General features: G+C 40.7%; 1 protein-coding gene across 4 annotated transcripts; it reads right to left on the reverse strand.

Moving 5' to 3' along the window:
• Nucleotides 1–889: 889 nt before the first annotated feature.
• anxa6 (annexin A6) lies at nt 890–11,684 on the reverse strand. 4 transcript variants are annotated; one of them, XM_035162410.2, is made up of 26 exons: nt 11,514–11,684; nt 10,544–10,597; nt 8,828–8,912; nt 8,470–8,564; nt 8,241–8,354; nt 8,067–8,157; nt 7,911–7,990; nt 7,729–7,785; nt 7,128–7,221; nt 6,562–6,657; nt 6,370–6,428; nt 6,088–6,210; nt 5,937–5,995; nt 5,570–5,648; nt 4,880–4,961; nt 4,688–4,782; nt 4,422–4,535; nt 3,584–3,674; nt 3,415–3,494; nt 3,148–3,201; nt 2,961–3,054; nt 2,779–2,874; nt 2,636–2,694; nt 2,279–2,401; nt 1,274–1,356; nt 890–1,181 (listed from the first exon to the last, which is right to left on the reverse strand). In XM_035162410.2, the coding sequence occupies exons 2-25, from the start codon at nt 10,544–10,546 to the stop codon at nt 1,297–1,299; spliced, it is 1,983 nt and encodes a 660-aa protein (XP_035018301.2). In that variant the 5' UTR covers nt 10,547–10,597; nt 11,514–11,684; the 3' UTR covers nt 890–1,181; nt 1,274–1,296. The 4 variants fall into 4 exon arrangements, with proteins under 4 accessions (XP_035018301.2, XP_035018299.2, XP_035018300.2 ...); XM_035162408.2 differs by having other exon boundaries at nt 2,264–2,401; XM_035162409.2 differs by having other exon boundaries at nt 890–1,356; nt 11,514–11,683.
• Nucleotides 11,685–18,325: the final 6,641 nt, after the last annotated feature.

Raw genomic sequence — 18,325 nt, forward strand, 5'->3', positions numbered from 1 at the left:
GCATGTCAACAGAACTGAGTGACTCGAGGAGGCCACACAACTCTGACAAAACTAAGAGCACCAGTCAAGAAAAGTGTGCATGTGACTTCTAACTTATACCAGCTTGTAAACACAGTAAAGTACATGGTTTGTTTGCATGATCACATCTCGCCGCCGTGAGACTCAGAGACTGCAAATACAAACGTCAGAGACTGAAGCAACACCCATAGTTCACGCTGACATAACAGCTACAGTCTGTTTAGTTCACGCTGTTCTGAACAACACCACAGAACAAAGTTCCCCCGGCCATCAAAAAAGGGAAATTCAAAGAAGTGTATGTTTTGACATCCCCTGAGTTTTTAACAATGTGCCATTGGAGTAATCTCTCGAATCTTTTATAATCAACAGCAAATGGAGCAATTTCAGGTTGGGTGTGCCAATAAAACCAGTGTGTGTGTGTGTGTGTGTGTGTGTGTGTGTGTGTGTGTGTGTGTGTGTGTGTGTGTGTGTGTGTGTGTGTGTGTGTGTGTGTGTGTGTGTGTGTGTGTGTGTGTGTGTGTGTGTGTGACTGCTGCAGACTTTGTTGCCTTGGATTTTGGCGTAGTGCAGGGGATTTCCTTGCCACATACGTTTTTTTTCTTCCCTTTCCTCTTTTAACTCAAAGATGGCCTGACAACAGCTGCACTCACACATACACAATGAACTGAGACACTAAAAAGAACAGACAGCTGTGTTGAACTTTTACAGTTTACAAGTTCAAAATGTGACGCATGAAATTAAGTGTTATAAGAGTAAATGATATATTTTTATGTTTGATCATTTAAATGTAAAGGTGTTTAGATAACTGCTTGCATAATTGAACATCAGGGCTGTTGTTTTATATTAAACATGCAAGAAGAAAGAGAAAATACACCATTCTTTGTTTGATTTATTTATCTGATACCTTAAAATCACAGTAATCATTGGATGGCCAACAATCTAAAGGCACTGCTTGAGTTCTTCTAGTCTCATATGCTGCACAAGTGAAGCTCCTCTCTATGCTAATGTGGACATTTAAAAGTTACATATGACTTTGTAAAAAAAAAAAACAGAAGACATCATCCAGACAGGTGGGACGATCAGACAGGTGAGCAGAAAACTGGCATTGAAGGTCTGGGACGGGAGGTCACAGGCCACCTGGTTTGGCTGAGGAGTGGCAGCAGCTGGGAACAAATAAGATGCTGACGTTTACCGACGCAGTTTCACTCCACGTTCACACTTTTTGTCTTGTGGTTTGACACCGAAGTCTGCGTACGAAGCTACAGGGACATGACGTGTTTAATCTTCCCCTCCGCAGAGCACCAGCAGCATTTTACGGTAGTCTCCCGAAGTGTCACCCTGAAACAGATGACAAAAAAAAACCACACGCACAGGCGGGAGCTTAAATTCATGGGAAATACTCCGTTCATACGTCTGCTCCTGACATTCAGCACAGAGCTTAAACCAAAAAGCAGGTTTTACTTCTCACTCTCGCACAGAAGCAGAACTCTTAAAGTCACTAATACTGAAAAGAATGAGAGTCATGGGGAGAAGCAGGACTCAGTCAGTCAGTCAAAGTCACAAAATCTATAAAAATAAATCAAATTATTGCATTATATTTCAACTTATTTTTGTTTTTGTTTACTCTGGGATGTCAGTGACTAACAAAATGTTTGTACATTTATAATATTGCCAATTTATTAAATGAATCCACAAATTGCTTGAATCAATGTCTCTTCTGTCAATCTCAACATATGCTATTTAATTTGAGCAGTCTCTCTGAACAGAGCTACACAACTCTCAAAACTTAATGTATGAAATATTGTATTTTTTGTCATTTTAACACTTGAGATTAAGCAAGATATGGCAACCTTTGCTGTTGCATAATCTGAGAATATTCCTGTTAAAGCCAATCCAGGGCACTCTACTTATTTTTGATGTGTTAGTGTCACGGTGATTTCATTCGTGAATTATTATAGAACTGCTTCTGGGTACTTCCTGCCTCTGCGGCTGTCAACCAATCATGCAGCGGATATAGAGAGGACGTTAAGCATGCAAGGGAAATTCCTAAACAGCTGTGCAGTGACCACAGACCTATAGTCCACCGCAGGAAGCTATAGATTAAAGCACCGCACCACAGCAGCAGAAGAAGGATGTGCATCACACACACAGTCACAGAGCATGACACAAACTCCACAGAGACTCACATGAGATGAGACCACGACAAACCAAGCTGGAGTGTTAGTAGACATTGTCTCAGACTTACGATCATGGTTTCTACCTGGATGAATTCATGGAGGGAGGTGTCGTGTGTTTCCTTGAACTCCTTGCGAATGTTGAAAAGGTCGATCTCGCTACGGGACACCATGATGCGGATCAGAGCTCTGTCGTCTGTGCCAAGGCCCTGCGGGGGAGATCAATTCAGACTTTGTGTTTTCTGGCAGCTGCTGCTAATGTTTAACTGTGCTCCAAATGAAGAATTCACAGAATACGACCTAAATATATTACATGCACCAACAAATATGACCTTATCACTTGCTTCTAGTGCCAAGGGCCCAGGTAATGTGCATTAGGCTAGCAATAATAAATATATACTACAGCATAAGCTTTCAATCTTTAAATCACTATGAATAAATACCTTCATGGCTTTGTACAAACGGTCTGCTAAGTAAGAGGGCTGGTTCTTCACACTGCGAACTGCAAAGCAAAGAGAGAGAGTCGAGATTGCCAGCAGTATGAATTGTGATGTGCAGAAAGTTACATGTCAAAGTTGGTCATTACCTATTGCATAAAAGGAATTTTTCACATCGCCCGACATTTCCTTTTTGATAATCTGTTCAATGTCCTTATTGGTGTATCTGACAAACTCCTGGAAAACTGTGAATAGAGAAGAGAATGATCAGATTTATATATTTCTTTTAAATATTGGTTCCTCGCTGTGATCCATCTGTCTTGACCTTTACCTTTCCTGAGATGGGGGAAGCTCCTGGTGCACAGGACACTCATGAACTTTACCTCCATGTCATCAGAGTCAGCGTTGCATGCGTCGGCAAGTTCCTGAAAAGGTTTAGGAGGAACAAGAACAAAACATTTAAACCCATTCTTCTATTTCACCACTTTAACACAATAAAATGTCACAGACTAAATCACCTGAGCATCTGTGTTGGCTCTTTCCATGTCTGCAGAGCCCTCCTCTCTTGCACCCTGAACAGAGTTAAAAAAAAGTAAAATATGAATTTAATTATGCATAACTAAATATCACTAGGTCACTGCCAGAATGTTTAGTTTTTTCAATGAGTAATTGTGAAAGAAAATTGTGGAGGCGACCAAATCTGCTACTGTCATCAGAAAGACTGCAGACAGTGAGTAGGTGTGGAAATCAAACACAGTCGAAGTTCTCATGATGGCAAGATTCACCTGCACGAGGGAAACGAGGATGCGGCAGAAGAGGCCTGATGTGTCTGACTGAATGGCGTCTTCCAGAGACTTCTTATAGGCTGTGAAAGGATATAGATATAAATATATATATATAGTTTTCTCAAACAGGGAAGTGACTTTAAAGCCGTCTGTGAGTTTTCAAACTCACCGTCCCGATAAGCAGCATTCATGGCCTGTATTTCCTCGTTGCTCCTGGTGACCAGGATCTCGATGAGAGCGTGTTCGTCTGTCCCAGCACCCTGTTGAAATTCATTTTTATAAAGTGAGTCCCCACAAAAAAGCAAAGAAGTTTCACTAACTATAATTAAAACCCTGCAGTTGTATGCCTCCACCGATGAGTGCATTTTCAGGCTACTGACACAGGCTTCAGAAACTATTTTTTTCCAGCATCATTTGAGGTCACCATGACCTTTGATCACTGAAATGTAATCGGTTAATCTTTGAGTCCAAGTGACAGAAGAAAGGAAGAAATGTCCTTAAGACAGACATGAGATATCACATTCAAGAGGCCAAAGACATGTTTGGTGAGCCCACCTTGTCCTTGACCTTTTGACCACCCAAATCTAATAAATTAATGCATAAGTCTATGTGAACATTTGTGCCAAATTTGTAAGGATACTCCTGTGGCATTGAAAGGTCACAGTGACCTAAAATCAAATTCGAATCAGTTCATCCGTGAGTCCAATTGAACATTTGTACCGAATTTGAAGAAATTCCCTCAAGGCGTGAGATATTGTGTTCACAATGGGACGGTCACAAAACATGGTGTCTATGGCCACTGGCTGTGTTGTATGTTGATTTGTATCAATGAATTCTCATAGGCGAATTCCTCTGAACCCAATTCTTCTCTGTTCAGAGTAAAGGGTGAATCATGGTTTCCAGAAGAGGAAATGCTGTCAATGTCTGATAAGTTATAAATCCATAAAAATGCAAATTTATTTGACTTTCAGATGCGTTCCGTGTTTGTTGATTTGTATCAGCTGTACCTCCATTGCTTTCCTCATCATTTTGGCATCGAACTCTGCGGGAGTCAACATGAGGGCGATGATCAGCCTCTCTAGGTTCTTGGACAGTTCAGACTTCAGGTCCTTCATCAGATCCTGAGAAAATAACAAAACTAAAATTAGAGACTTAACAGTTTTTTGAATTCAACAGAAGTAAATCTGCAGCAAAAAATTAAGAGGTATGAGATGTGCTACAACTTCAATCCTCATTTATTTTTTATTTATTTTCAAATATTAATTTCTCTCACCCTTCCCAGTAGGGATTTGAACGCCTGCCTGATCTCTTGCCTCTGGGCATTGCTTCTCTGTGCAACAATGTCAATGATTGCATCTTCATCTGTGCCTGTGGTCGAAAAAGAGGTGATAACAGTTGAAAAATGTGTCTTGAAGAAATTGTGGTAACAGTGTAAATGTGCTGTAGTTTTCAGGGGGCTGCATACCAAATCCTTTCATTGCTTTCCTCAGAGCTTGTGCATCAGCAGCAGGGTCAAAGTTGTGTGTGGGGCCGATTGTTGGCCTTAGCTAAATAGAGGAAATGACAAAATTGGAAGAATGAGAATCACTATTCCACATAAACGCAAATATAATGTGAAGTGGCAAGTCGAGACTGTCAAGCTTGAATTGAATATAGCAGATAAACATGCAGAGGCCTGCAAAGCATGCAACATGTACATTGTAATTAATGGTTTACTGTTAAAAGGGTATTTAGATCAAAACAATCCTAAAACAGCATGCTAAGCTTTATGGTAATTATCTCCTGACATTTGAGTGGGATTGCACCCTCTTGAGGTTAGAAGCCACGACACCACCAACAATTAAAAGGTGGGCAGACTGAAACACAAGTCAGTCACGAACAGCGTTCGTGAGACAGCCTTTTGTTGACAAAAATGCTGAGATCTTTTTGACATTCACCAACTCCTCAGACGAGGTGACGTGAGCGGTTGCTTTGGGAGAACATTATGACAAAACTTTCAGTGAACAGAATTCTGATATCCTCCCATTGACAAAGCCTTCACTGTGCAATGCAAGATGCAGATCATTGCAGGGTAGGCGTACAATTAAGGTGCATGCCACCGCCAAGCCAAACATGCAATGACACATCTAAAGTGAGAGCAAACGGGGGCCCAAACCTGCACTTTGGTCATGGCACTTAATTCCCACATCTTGTAGGCCATCTGAGCGGCTTCAGGGAAGAACTCTCCAGCTAAGCTGTAATGATCAGTTTGACACAGCACAGGAGACTCAGCAAAGCCAGAAACCTCAAGCTGTAAATGGTGGATACATTTCTAGGAAGGGGAGACTATTATACTAATATAAATAATTAACTCAACACTGCTTTACAATCAAACAAATGGCTCCATTACAATGACAACAAACGTCTCTCTATGTGGTAATAAACATTTTCTGCAGCTTTAACATTTCAGTAACTCTTGAAAAGTGGTGTTCTAGCACCCCCTTCTGGTGGCTGCTTCGGTCTGCAGCCTTACTGTGACTTACTCATCATCTCCTCCACACAAATTAAGCAGAGTCCTCTTGTAATCCCCTGATGTGTCGTCCTGTTTGGTTTAAACACACACAAAATTATATTAGTGTCAAACTTTATCTTATTCTTCGAGCATTTGAAAATCTTGGTAGTTTTTTTCCTCACCATAATCATGTTATAAAGCGATTTCTCGTATCTGAGGCGGAAAAACTCTCGGATGTCCAGCATGTCTATTTCAGAGCGAGAAATCATGATCCTGATCAGGGTGTTGTCCGCTGTGCCGAGACCCTGGAAATGAAGGAGGCAGAATAATGTGGCAATGATACAGAGTCCTGACCAATTTCAATACAGAGGATACAAATGTGTTCTAATGACTGTGTTGCTCAGGAAGGTCTGTAAATAGCTGTAACCAGACTGAATGTCTCTTTTTACATAGTGTGCGTTTACCTTCATTGACTTGTAAAGGCGCCCGGCAAAGAACATGGGGACGCTCCTTATGCAATGGACTGTGATAGAACATCAGGAGAGAGGCCGGCATTAGTTGACAACTTGACATCACACAGCAAACTCCAGCCATGAAGTGGTGCGTTCGCTGCAGGAATGTCTGAAGCTTGTCGAGTGTGCTGAGTGTTTCATTACCAACGGCCAGCATCAGCCTCTCAAAGTCTCCAGACAGCTCGTTCTTGATGCTGTCCTCGATGGACACCTCTGCAATCTTCTCGTATGCATCAAAAACTAAACCAACAACAGACAGTCAGCGAGGCAGCAACTGTGTTTGACTTGTATTGGTTACACTGATGGATTGTTGTCATTTCACTCTTCTAAATGTAAAAAAACAATCTCTCAGGACTTTAAACACAATGCATTCAAGAGACACGATCTGCTTGTACTGGAGCAAACTTGTCAGAAGTTACATTTCCTTCCTTCTTCTGCCATATTTCATTCTACCTTTACCTAAAAACATTTTGCACAGTTAAACCAAATGCAGTTTTTTTCCTGTGATGATCATTTTTAAACTTGAGCAGGCCTCAGTAGAGTATACATCAACTGTTGAGTGTCGCTGTGATGAATTTCACTACAACTTGACATCACTCGACAATTACACTAATTTAACCACTTTTAATGTGCCATTACCTCCTGAGGTCAGTGTGGGAATGTGTCAAATGCCTCGGTGTTGTGTTAATTTCCCCGAGAGTCGTACTCACCCATGTGGAGGTGGGTCACGCTGCGGTTTCCCAGGATCATGATGAATTTGGACTCGTCGGTCCCCCACTGCTCCTCTCCTGCTGCAAACAGGTCCTATGCAGGGGTGAGAGAACACAGCATGACATGAGAATGAGTAAGGAAAATAAAAGTTTGAGAAAATCCCCTATGGTCTATCATTGTATGCAGGGCACGTCTAACTTAATATTGCATTTATACAGACAAAAGCAGATCAACATCTTTGGTTGAACTGCCATGAAGTACCATACATATTTTAAATTGATAAATTAATGAGTACATTACATTTTCACTAAAGAAAGTAATACTGTCTTACCACACCAGATTAATCTTCTTTTTTACTTACAGTTACAGTAAAATAAAAACTGTTTTTGTACTTTCTATTAGTGAATTCAATTAATTTCAGTAAGTTTTACTATAATGACATTTACATGTATTGCCACAGCAAATACAACATTGAAGACAATCAAAGAGTCATATCAACAATAACAATGTAAATGTATGATGTCACGAGAGAGAGATTGGATGCAAATGTTTTTTTCTTTTTAAACAAACAAACAATCATTAAATGTTTCAAATTCTCACTTGTGCATCCTGTTCCACCAGGTCTGCGTCCACCACTCCTGACTCATCTCTGGTCCCCTGAAACCATGGCAACACAGTCACCATCAGACAATAAAAACAACACAGTACTCTGGCTACGACAGGCGCTGCATGGCTGACAGGATATTTCACTGGTGATCACATCAACTCCTGGGTGAACTGACCTGAAGTAAAACAACCAGCATCTTCTTAAAGTGACCCGAGGTGTCCATGATTATGTCCTCCTCCATGTCTCTGCCATAGGCTACAGACAAACACAGATGTCGATGTGAAATGTTGACAGATGCGAAACAAATGGCATCCTTTTAAACATTCCTTACCATCGTTGTATGCTGCAACCATCTCGTGCATCTGTTTGTTGTTTCTAGATGCCAGGACTTCAATCAGGCACCTCTCGTGTGTTCCAGCTCCCTGAAAACCGAGCATGGACTTAAAATACCTAAAGTAACCTCTGGAGTATGAGCAAGAATCTGACAATGAGGTAAACGTCTTACTTTTACTGCATCGTGTATTTCTTTGGCATCGTGGTAGGCTGGAGTTCTCATCAGACTGACGATGAGCCGCTCAAAGTTGCCTGTCAGCTCATACTTCAGATCCTCAATCAGGTCCTGGTGAAACATTAGATTTATGTCTAAAAGTGAAGGAAGTAACTACCTGGTATGAACAGAGAATAAAAACTTCTAATTTGGATGAATAACGTGATGATGAGATGTATTTTTGTACCTTTCCAAAGTTGCTCTTGTACGCTGCAATCGTTTCCTGCCTCTGTGCGCTGCTTCTTGAAGTGACCAGGTCCAAGATGGCCTCTTTGTCACTACCTGAGAAACACAAGGCATCATTTTTAAACATCGAAATCACATCTCTTATACTGATCTCTGATTGTGTCACTGTCAATCACAAATGGGGGCGGTAGGGTTTTTCTATAATATTTAAGGTAACGACCTTACTATGTGAAGTGTATTGAGATAATGTATCTTGTGATTTGTCGCTATACAAATAAAATTGAAGTTAATAGTATTGATGTTGAAAGAGGACCATTACGCCTCCGTGGCCAAAGATCGTGGATCAGTGAGGGACTCACCAATGCCTTTCATAGCATTGTAAAGCGCCTCAGCATCAGCGCTGGCATCAAAGTCTGGAGCATCTGTTATTGTGCCTCTGAACACCTGCAAGGGAAATAGTTTGAACTTTTTTCAGAGGTGAGACATTTCTAAGTGAGATGAGTCTAAGACAGAGAGCACAGTGATGTGACACAGCACGTGTAGAAATACAACTTTGTCACTCTAAAGTTATCTCTCTATAATCTAAAACTTTGTTTTTTGAACAGCAGCCAACTGGACTGTGGTTACCGATGTGAGGCTACTAGCCACAGTTTAGGTCATAGCATCAAAATAGTGGTAGAAAAAACATTTAAAATAAGTATGTAGGTCTTGGTATAGGGTAAATATGTTATTTTCATTTTTGCCACACTAGCCACATGTCTATAGGGATGTCCATTCATTCACTGTGTAATGTGAATTTGGTAAAACCAGTCATGGTTCCAAGAGGATAAAACCTAATGAGTTTGATGATTCTGGGAGCATGTTTCATTGTGACCACGTTAGCACTCTGGTGTCTGTATTTAGCTTAAAGCTTCTCAGTCTGCAGAGATAGTTATCACCCCGGCTGTGACCAACTTCTTCTTCTTCCTTTTTGATATTATGAAGTTGAGAAAGAGGTTGGATGTAAACTGGTTGGATATGAACCTTCTCAGGAAATCAGGGTGTCTTTCAGGGTGGGAGTAGAGGACTGTGTAAAAAGTGGAAGAGCCAAGTGATGAGGCCAAGTCTGCCATGACAGCAGCTGCTGTGTGTGTATGCATCTGTGTGTGTGTGTGGGTGTGTTCGAGTGGCAGAGAGTCAGGTTTCACACTAAGCACCTCTCTTTGCAGTGGTCTGACATACAGTGGCTCAAATACAGTGAAACAAGTCAGAGTTTACAAACACACCATCGATCATTAAGCTTATGCATAAAGACGCTGTGTTAAAATATAAATATAAATATAAAGTAACTGCTCACATTTAAGACATTTTCGTCTGATGAAGTTATGAGCTTTGACTTTAGCAAATAGGAAAACTTGGCCTATACGTACTGGAGCTCAAACTGCAGCTGCTGCCGTAGAGATTACTGCATTGAGGCAAACTGCCAAAGTGTTCCCTCCACCCTGCACATGCTCTGATCCTCTGCTTCACGACAAAGACCATCACTCCTCACGACAGCTGGGAGGCTTCACCCACATCGTAACAGGACCACATTACAACCACCAAGCAACAGACGTCTCAGCCCTAACGAGGATTTAACATCACGAAATACATTTCTACCCATTCCTTCCTTCCTCTCTGAGTGTTGTTTGTCTCCTCTGTTGCCAGGGCCACAACTTTCCAGAATACATTTAACGGCAAGTGCGTGTTTCACGTCAGGTAGGAGAAGAATGGCAGTGCACTGACCTACAGCTTGGACAATAACGTTGGATACCTGCCACATGGTTTAAATAACTCTATGAATACATCAACTTTGGAAAGACGCTGTCAGGTGTGTGTGCCACTGGTATCGTTGACACCCTACACTGCTGCCTTTATGAGGAGGAGGGCTCACATGGTGACAGGTGGCAGAAAAATGACCTGACTCTGTCCCACACCTCATTCAAGGGTGCAAAAAACCATCAATGCTCCATAGCCACGAGATCTGCTCTGCAGCACGATATATATTCCACATCATACTTACATAATGCAAGAGGAGAAAGGATCAGATCACTTACCATTTCTATATTTGGTCTTCTGTGTCAACACTGCAGGAATCAATAGTTTGAGGCCTGGAGAGAGAGAGAGAAAAGCTGATGTAGGTCTGGGGGACAGCATTTGCAAAACATCCACGCCTGAGTGAAGGTGTCACTCTACTCCGACGTGTGGGAAAAGTGTGTTGCAAAGAGACATGGAGATGAAGCTAATGAGGTGGTCCTGTTCAGTGTGTTGCCTGACAGATCACTGGTCACTAACTCAGAGCAGGAGCACGGCACCAGAAAAAGAACAAGGAGTTTCTCTTATCCTTCACCTCCCATTCACCTAAAATGGAATTAGCAGTAAACCAATTGGCAGGAAAACTATCTCGTCACATTTTCCATGCGGACACACTCAAACCTATAGTGCGGCCTTTCAGAAGAGTAATGAGGCACAGCTAGTATGAATAAGCCTGTTCCAGATCAGCTGACTTTCACATACTACAAACAGTAGAGTTAGAATGTAAATGAATGAAATCTGGATGATATCAGTTTGACACATGTTTGACTCTGTTCAGATTTTTCTAAGTAGAAAGAGGGGGTTAAACTCCATGCTGGGTTTAAATGTTGTACTGTTTGTTTAAGAGAGAAGATAAGCTCTGTAAAAATAGCATGCACACTTTGACTTCATGTCATAACCAAGGTCTGGTGTGGGGGGCCATGGGGACTTGGCCTCTCTATACTCAGAGCCACACCCTTCTCCTGTACCCCACTTGGCAGAATAAACTCCACATCCTTTATATCTAACTAAAGATGTATTTGTCCCCAACTTTTATGCTAAGATACACTGAACTATCACTATTGCTCACATTTACTTATAAGCTTAATTAAATCAGGGGTATGTTGCCAGCTGCAGCAATTCATTGGCACAGGCAGCAATAATGACGCATCAGCAAACTTGAAGAGGCAGCCGAGATAAGACTGGTGAAGAATCACAGATGTGAAAGCTTACCTTCTCTGTGCAGGAGGTGTGTTGGGTTGTAGTGGTCCTGCTGTCTCTGCTCTGTCCCTGCTAACCCGCTCTGTCTGTCTGTGGGTCTGTGTGTCTCCCAGCTGTGTGTCTCACAGCCGAGGTCCCGTTACGTGTCCACCTCCTCCGTGACGCAGCGCCTGCAGCGCACTCTCGCGGCGCATCTCCAAAGTGTGTGTGTGTGTGTGTGTGTGTGTGTGTGTGTGTGTGTGTGTGTGTGTGTGTGTGTGTGTGTGTGTGTGTGTGTGTGCGTGCTGTGTGTGTGTGTGTGTGTATGTGTGTGTGGTGTGTCTTATACAGTCTGTGCGTCCTAACTAAAGTGAAATCTACCAGACGAGGCAGGCGTGCCTAAATTACGCATGGTTTTACGCACACGTTTTTCTGCATCCAAAAAGACACAGACAGCAGCAGTTTCCTGTCTTGCTTTCTTGTTTCCTCTTCAACTGAAGACGTGAAGCAGCAGTAACTCATAAAAAAATGATAACATCACAGACCTTAAATGTGATTTTAACAGGGGGGGTGGGGGGGTTGACACCGACTCTGCGTGCTCTATTTCTGTCCTGTCATGAGTCTATTCCAGTAAACATCAGCACAGCCTGGCGGAGGAGGTGGGGGGAGGTGTTACTGTCAGCATTGTTGGCTACAGAAGGCTCAAAGTACCAAATGTGAAAGAAATGTACCAGTAGCTTTCACAATCCCCCTTAAACTCTCAGTGGTGGTTTGATGGGGGTCACAGACAAGACATATCCCACAGTTTAGGTCTGAGTTGACTTGTGCTGAGGGGCGGAGACCAGATAGATATGGCCCTCTTCAGACAATGATGCAGCACTTCTGGGCTTTTTGTGGCCAACACGAAATGGACATGGGCCTAAAGTGGCCTACATGTAAAATAGCAAATATAGACCAAATATCCCAAAACAAGTGTGGGACTTTTTTAGCAAACATGCAGTGCTCTAGGCAAGGTGTAATCTGGATGTGAACCTGAAGTGGCCCATGTGGTAAATGGTGAATATGGCCCAAATAGCACAAATCTGACTGCCTTTGGTTGACATGCAGTACTGCTATTGCTTACTTGTGGCCCAAATCTGGCAAACAGGAGCCGATCATGAATGCCATCATTCCACACAGTCTTGTACCTGACCTCCATTCATACAGCTATTTTAAGAGATCATGTTGTATCCAGGAATGACTTCAGCACAACCCTCAAAAGACAAGAGGGTGGATGGATATTGTATCCAGTCTTTAAAGAAATATAATTGTTTGACTTCTTTCTCCCCTTATTCTAATGTCATCATATCATACTATCCTGGAGCAACTTTCATTTTGCCTCCCCCAGTGTTCAGACAGGGGACCATATGAGGCAGTGAAGGGTAATTGTTATGTACTGCCCTCTTGTGCTTTGAAAATGCATTGCACTGATCAGGAAAGCCATTTAGGAAATTGTTAGGGCCTTCGCATCGACAGTGCGAAGGCCTGCCAGTGCTGCTTGCAGCCCTAGTTTATATTATTATGGTTTATCTTATTTAGTTTTATTTTATTTCTACAACACAAGACAGTACGCAAGAGGTTAAAGACAAAAATATATACAGTAAAATAAAGCATAGTTCCTTGCTTGGGGTACACTACATCAATCAGTCCTTCAGAACAGTGCTTCTTGGCTCTACCAACAGGGTTTATATGTATTCTATTTATGATCTAAAACAGAGCCTTAAAGGTCCAGTGTGTAAGATTTAGGTGAAAGGGATCTATTGACAGAAATTTAATATAAACTTAAATGCTCTTCAACATCTATCAGCTCCAACTCCAACACGATCCGCTTAGTAACACTTGCCATTGTTCTGAAGTAAACAGTGACGCCAGAGAATTTGTAAATAAGTGGACCAGAAACCGGAAGACACTCAACACCAGCATAGAAACTCTACTGCCACTAGCATTCTGGCGGTGTAATTGCAGCACGACTCACATTCACCTGGGCTTTAGGAGAGCAGAAACATAGAGGTCAGACCACAACATGAAAACCACTCATCAGCAGGACAAATTTGGAAGGACAGACTAGAATTGGCAAATAGTATAAGCTCTGGAACAAAGTTTTGTCAACCGGTGAGACCAAGATACACTTCTGCCAAATTGTGGAGAAAGAAATTATCTGATCATGATCCAGAACACAAAAGTTGATCACGGTCACTCTCTCATGTGATGTAACTCGTGATGTCAGCAGCATAAATAATTCAGAAGGCTGCACTAACACGTTGTCATCATGTGGCAGGACATTGACTCGGCACACTGCACAACACAATCAATCAATCAAATTTTATTTGTATAGCCCAATTGACAAATCCCAATTTGTCTCATAGGGCTTAAGAAGGTGCGACATCCTCTGTCATTAACCATCAACAGGAGTAAGGAAAACCAGCCCGAAAAAAAACAGGGGGGAAATTGTCTGGTATAGATGAAGGGAGCAACACTGACGATTGAAATAGAGAAGTCATTGCCAGTAATGGTAGAATCCACGATCCAGCATCACAATCTCTGAGGAGAGGAGCCACCAGAGACAAACAAGAGTTAGAATGACACTCGCTATTGAGTACATACCTTTGCCAAGGAGATATGCACCCAATTTAAATTGAATCAAGCCACACCATATTTCATACAACAATAGATACCAGTAAAAGTGTGCTTGGTTTCTTTCAGAAAGATAATTGCATTAATTAATGAGAAATTGACAAATATTTTGCAAATGTTATTTCTTGTAATGGAAAACAAGAAAAAAAGACCTGTATCTGCCCCATAATTTCATCCACTCAAAGGGGGTTCTTAAGTGGTAAAGTAGTTTTTACGTAATCCTCAAATAGATGTACAAACAACCTCCCAACTAGAAGAGGCTGCAGCAAAGTGAGAGAAAAGCTTCACTCATGAAAAATCAAACAGTTTGTTGAAATCAGTGGATCACAGCCTTGCAACCAAATATTCAGTTAAGTTATTTTAATTCAATACTTTATGTTTCTTTATTTTTGCTCGCCTAAAATGCTGTTTGATACAAAAGAGGCAACATCCTGAATTGTTAAACACATCAAGATGTAAATACCAGGGAAATAAAGCTGAAATCCCGAATTTTTCTTTCATATTCATTTTCTGATTGTAAAGCCAAATGTCTCCAGCGCACAACAAAAGCAAAGGAACTGTCTTTTTCTTCCAATAGTTGTCAAGGGTATTAAATAGAATTAATTCAAAACAATATTGTTCGTCATGAATATACCTATTGTCCCATAAATATTTGTGTGTTGAATGAATAACATTGTTATTGTCATTCATCTTTTTTCAAACTAACTATTTAGATTTAACATGGTTTTGCCCTGGAACACTGTCACAACTATAGTTTACACCAGACCACCAAACTAACAACTTCTGAGGTTTTACTGAGATTTCATGTCATCCACTTGGTGATTTAAAGGACAAATAGGGTTAGTTTACCCCATTTAACTCTGTTTTTGGTCTCCACCAACTCCAAGCCAATGACATTCCTATTAATTAAATATATCATCAGCTGCTAAATGCTCCACTGTGGTCACCAGCTTGTTAGCTAACTTTTTGGATCACTTGTTTGTTACATTGCAAAAATTTGAACTGATCATATAATAGTATTTATTTGTATTGCTTTAAGTACTTTTTTAAATCATGAATAATTTGCTAAGAAAGTGCTCCAAATGTAAACATACATGCTATCTATGATCTAAATATGAAATCTATAAACATTATTATGATTTGTTTCACTCCAACACTGTGTTAATTGATCAGGGCCATGAATCCTGTATCTATATTCAGAAAGATAGAGGTAGATGTTACTGTACTAGTTATATTTATTCACAAAATTTAACATATTTACAACATTCACATCATTAAAATATTTATAATATTGTACAAAGGGGGAACGGGGGAGGGGTTTGTTTTGAGGAGTAGGAAAAGGGTGAGGGTGGCGGGGCCAAGGAGGGAAGGAGTGGGTGAGGTAAGAATGGTTGAAATAGTGTGTAAGATTTAGGTGAAATTGATCTATTGACAAACATTCAATATAAAACAATTGACACAGAGAGTGAGACATACAGAGACACCCAGAGAGTGAGACACAGAGAGATAGAGAGAGACAGAGAAAGAGAGACAGACTGGCTGGTTTAAGAGAGAGCGAGAGCGAGAGCGAGAGCGAGAGAGAGAGAGAGACTCCCCTCCTGCTATGTGTGTATCTGGTTGCCATGGAAGCTCAACTGAATGCACCTGTTCTCTCCCCACTGGGAAGAGACAAATCTAAACTCTGAGTGCAGCACTCAAACAACTATAATTCAAAAACTATAAGTCCTATCTGTGAAATAAAGACACCGTGAGAATCCCAAGACGTTGCCGAACACACAGATAGATTTGTGAGAGTAAAAAAATGGGACCGTGGGAGCGAGTTATGCGAGTTGATGCTCCTTCCAGAAATGTTTTCTCTGAAATAACATTAGACCCAATGGAGAGGGATTGGTTTTTCCTTAAAGGAGCTACACACCTCATGTAATGTGCTCCTAGCATTAGCTTAAGCTCCCGTCAACTTGTCCTTAAACACATTCAAACTCCCCATAAACCAATTAAAACTCACCAGTGAAAAAAAAGCATTTTCTGAAATAAATGACTGGGAAAACTTCCCTCATCAATCACCATGGCAACCAGATGCTTTGATATGAATTTGAATCTGAATTTGATTGGCAGTGATGGCAGTTGTTTTTTTATTACTTTCTCTGCAATACTATAGTTAAATACCAAGGTTAATCTTCCCACTGTTACAAAAATCACATTGTTTGGTAGAATAAGATGTGAAATGTGAAAATATCCTGGTGCTAAAGATGTGTTTTCCACAAGGCCTTGCTCTGCCTGGCCTAGGCGACCTAACGCTACTTAGCATCACGCTATCACGTATCACTCGTTCATTATCGCGTATCACAACATAAAATGACAAGAATACCACAGGAATCAAAGATAAGCAGCAGAAAACACAAAACAAGCCAGCAACAATATTCCCACATTTGTCATAGAAGCAACAGAAACCAGCACAGAAACCAGCACATTATCAACATTTAACAGCAGCAGGTAACAGCAGCAACTTCATATTATACAGTGGTCTCATTTCAAACTTAAATTATGAGCCTGAATTGTATCGGTTAGCATGCTGGGTAAATACAGAGAGAGAGTGAGACATGACTTACCTCAGTCAAGGTCAGAGTGCAATAGAAACTGTCTTAAACTTTAACAGTATTTAAGGCAATCAACAGCCAATCAGGGGTCTCCTATCAAAATTGTCCAATCAAATCAATTATGAAATTATAATAAGAATAATAATTAAAGCCCTCAAAAAGCCAATTCATTTTGGTTACAATAATAAGAATAATCCTTACAATTTCAATAGGGCCTCCCACCGTTCGGTGCTCGGGCCATTTTGCCACGCCCATTTAAAATTACTCCAGAATACATACATTTTCACCACTTTCTAATTTTCTGCAAACAAGGTATTTGAGCATGTTAAAGCCCTCAAAAAGCCAATTCATTTGCCTGAAAAAAAATTAAAATAATAATCCTTACAATTTCAATAGGGCCTCCCACTGTCTCCTACTGTTCGGTGCTCAGGCCCTAATAATACCTTTGTATCTAATTTTGAAAATATAGAAATTAACTACCTTTTATTTACATTATACATTATGCGACAGCCCCTTTTATAAGTGGACATTGTAGTGGGAAAAAAAGTGTGGTGGAAAACTATTTTGTAGTTGAAAAGTAACTTTTTGTTTACCTGTCTGAGACTTTTATGACCTGAACTGTTTGTGACCTGAAACCTATGTGACCTGTCTAATACCTTTATGACCTTTTTATTACTTATTGACTGTCCAAGAACTTAATGTCTGTCTGCTTTATCTTCAAAGGAAACGTGTACAAATCAGTTTCCTGTGTCTTAATTCCTGTCTCAAACTGCGTATACAGAACCAGTCTGAACTGGCTCAGACAAACAGCCTTAGTTCTCCTATATAAGATCCTTGCATTTGACTGTTCTCCATCATCACTCTGAGATCCCTGTGACTCTCTGTGTTGATCCTTTCTGCAGAAAGCCCCTATTAAAATACACAAAGACAAATTTGGTGTTCCAGCCTCTTGTATTTTCAGATTTCCATCACAACATGTTACTTCGCTGACTAGTTTGTGCGTGAGAGGGGGGTTCAAATTAAAGCTTGATGTGTGAGACCTATCATGTTGAATTTACACTGTGTTTTATCCTTTGTATTGTACAGCTCTTGTCATTCCTCTTGCGAACAGATGTCCCAGTGTTTTTATTGTAATAATAGGGTTTGTGTTGATCTCATGATACTATATATGCCACTATATATTATGTATATAGTATTATTATTATGATTTATTACATTATATCGGTACACCATTAGGAGTAATAGTGTCTGTCTAATTCCATAGATACTCCCTTCTCTCCAAGCAGTACCCGAGGTCAGGTTATAGATAAAGGAGCAACCAACAATGCATTGTAGTGTCTAATTTGAAGGGATGACGCAAGTAGAGGAAGATATACTGGGATGCTGTGGAAGACATCTTCAGACTTGGGGGTGACAAATGCTAATGTTACCCTGTTTGCGTTTTTATATTGTTTCACGTTCTGGTCTCCTTGATGCATCAAGTCTACATTAAAATCTTCTGCATAAGACATCAGCTGCTGCCTGAGTGGAACATGTATTGATGAGATATTCATTTCTTTGATGTGATAAGGAGAA

The sequence above is a fragment of the Hippoglossus stenolepis genome, chromosome 7 (genome assembly GCF_022539355.2).
Source record: "Hippoglossus stenolepis isolate QCI-W04-F060 chromosome 7, HSTE1.2, whole genome shotgun sequence".
Classification (NCBI taxonomy): Eukaryota; Metazoa; Chordata; class Actinopteri; order Pleuronectiformes; family Pleuronectidae; genus Hippoglossus; species Hippoglossus stenolepis.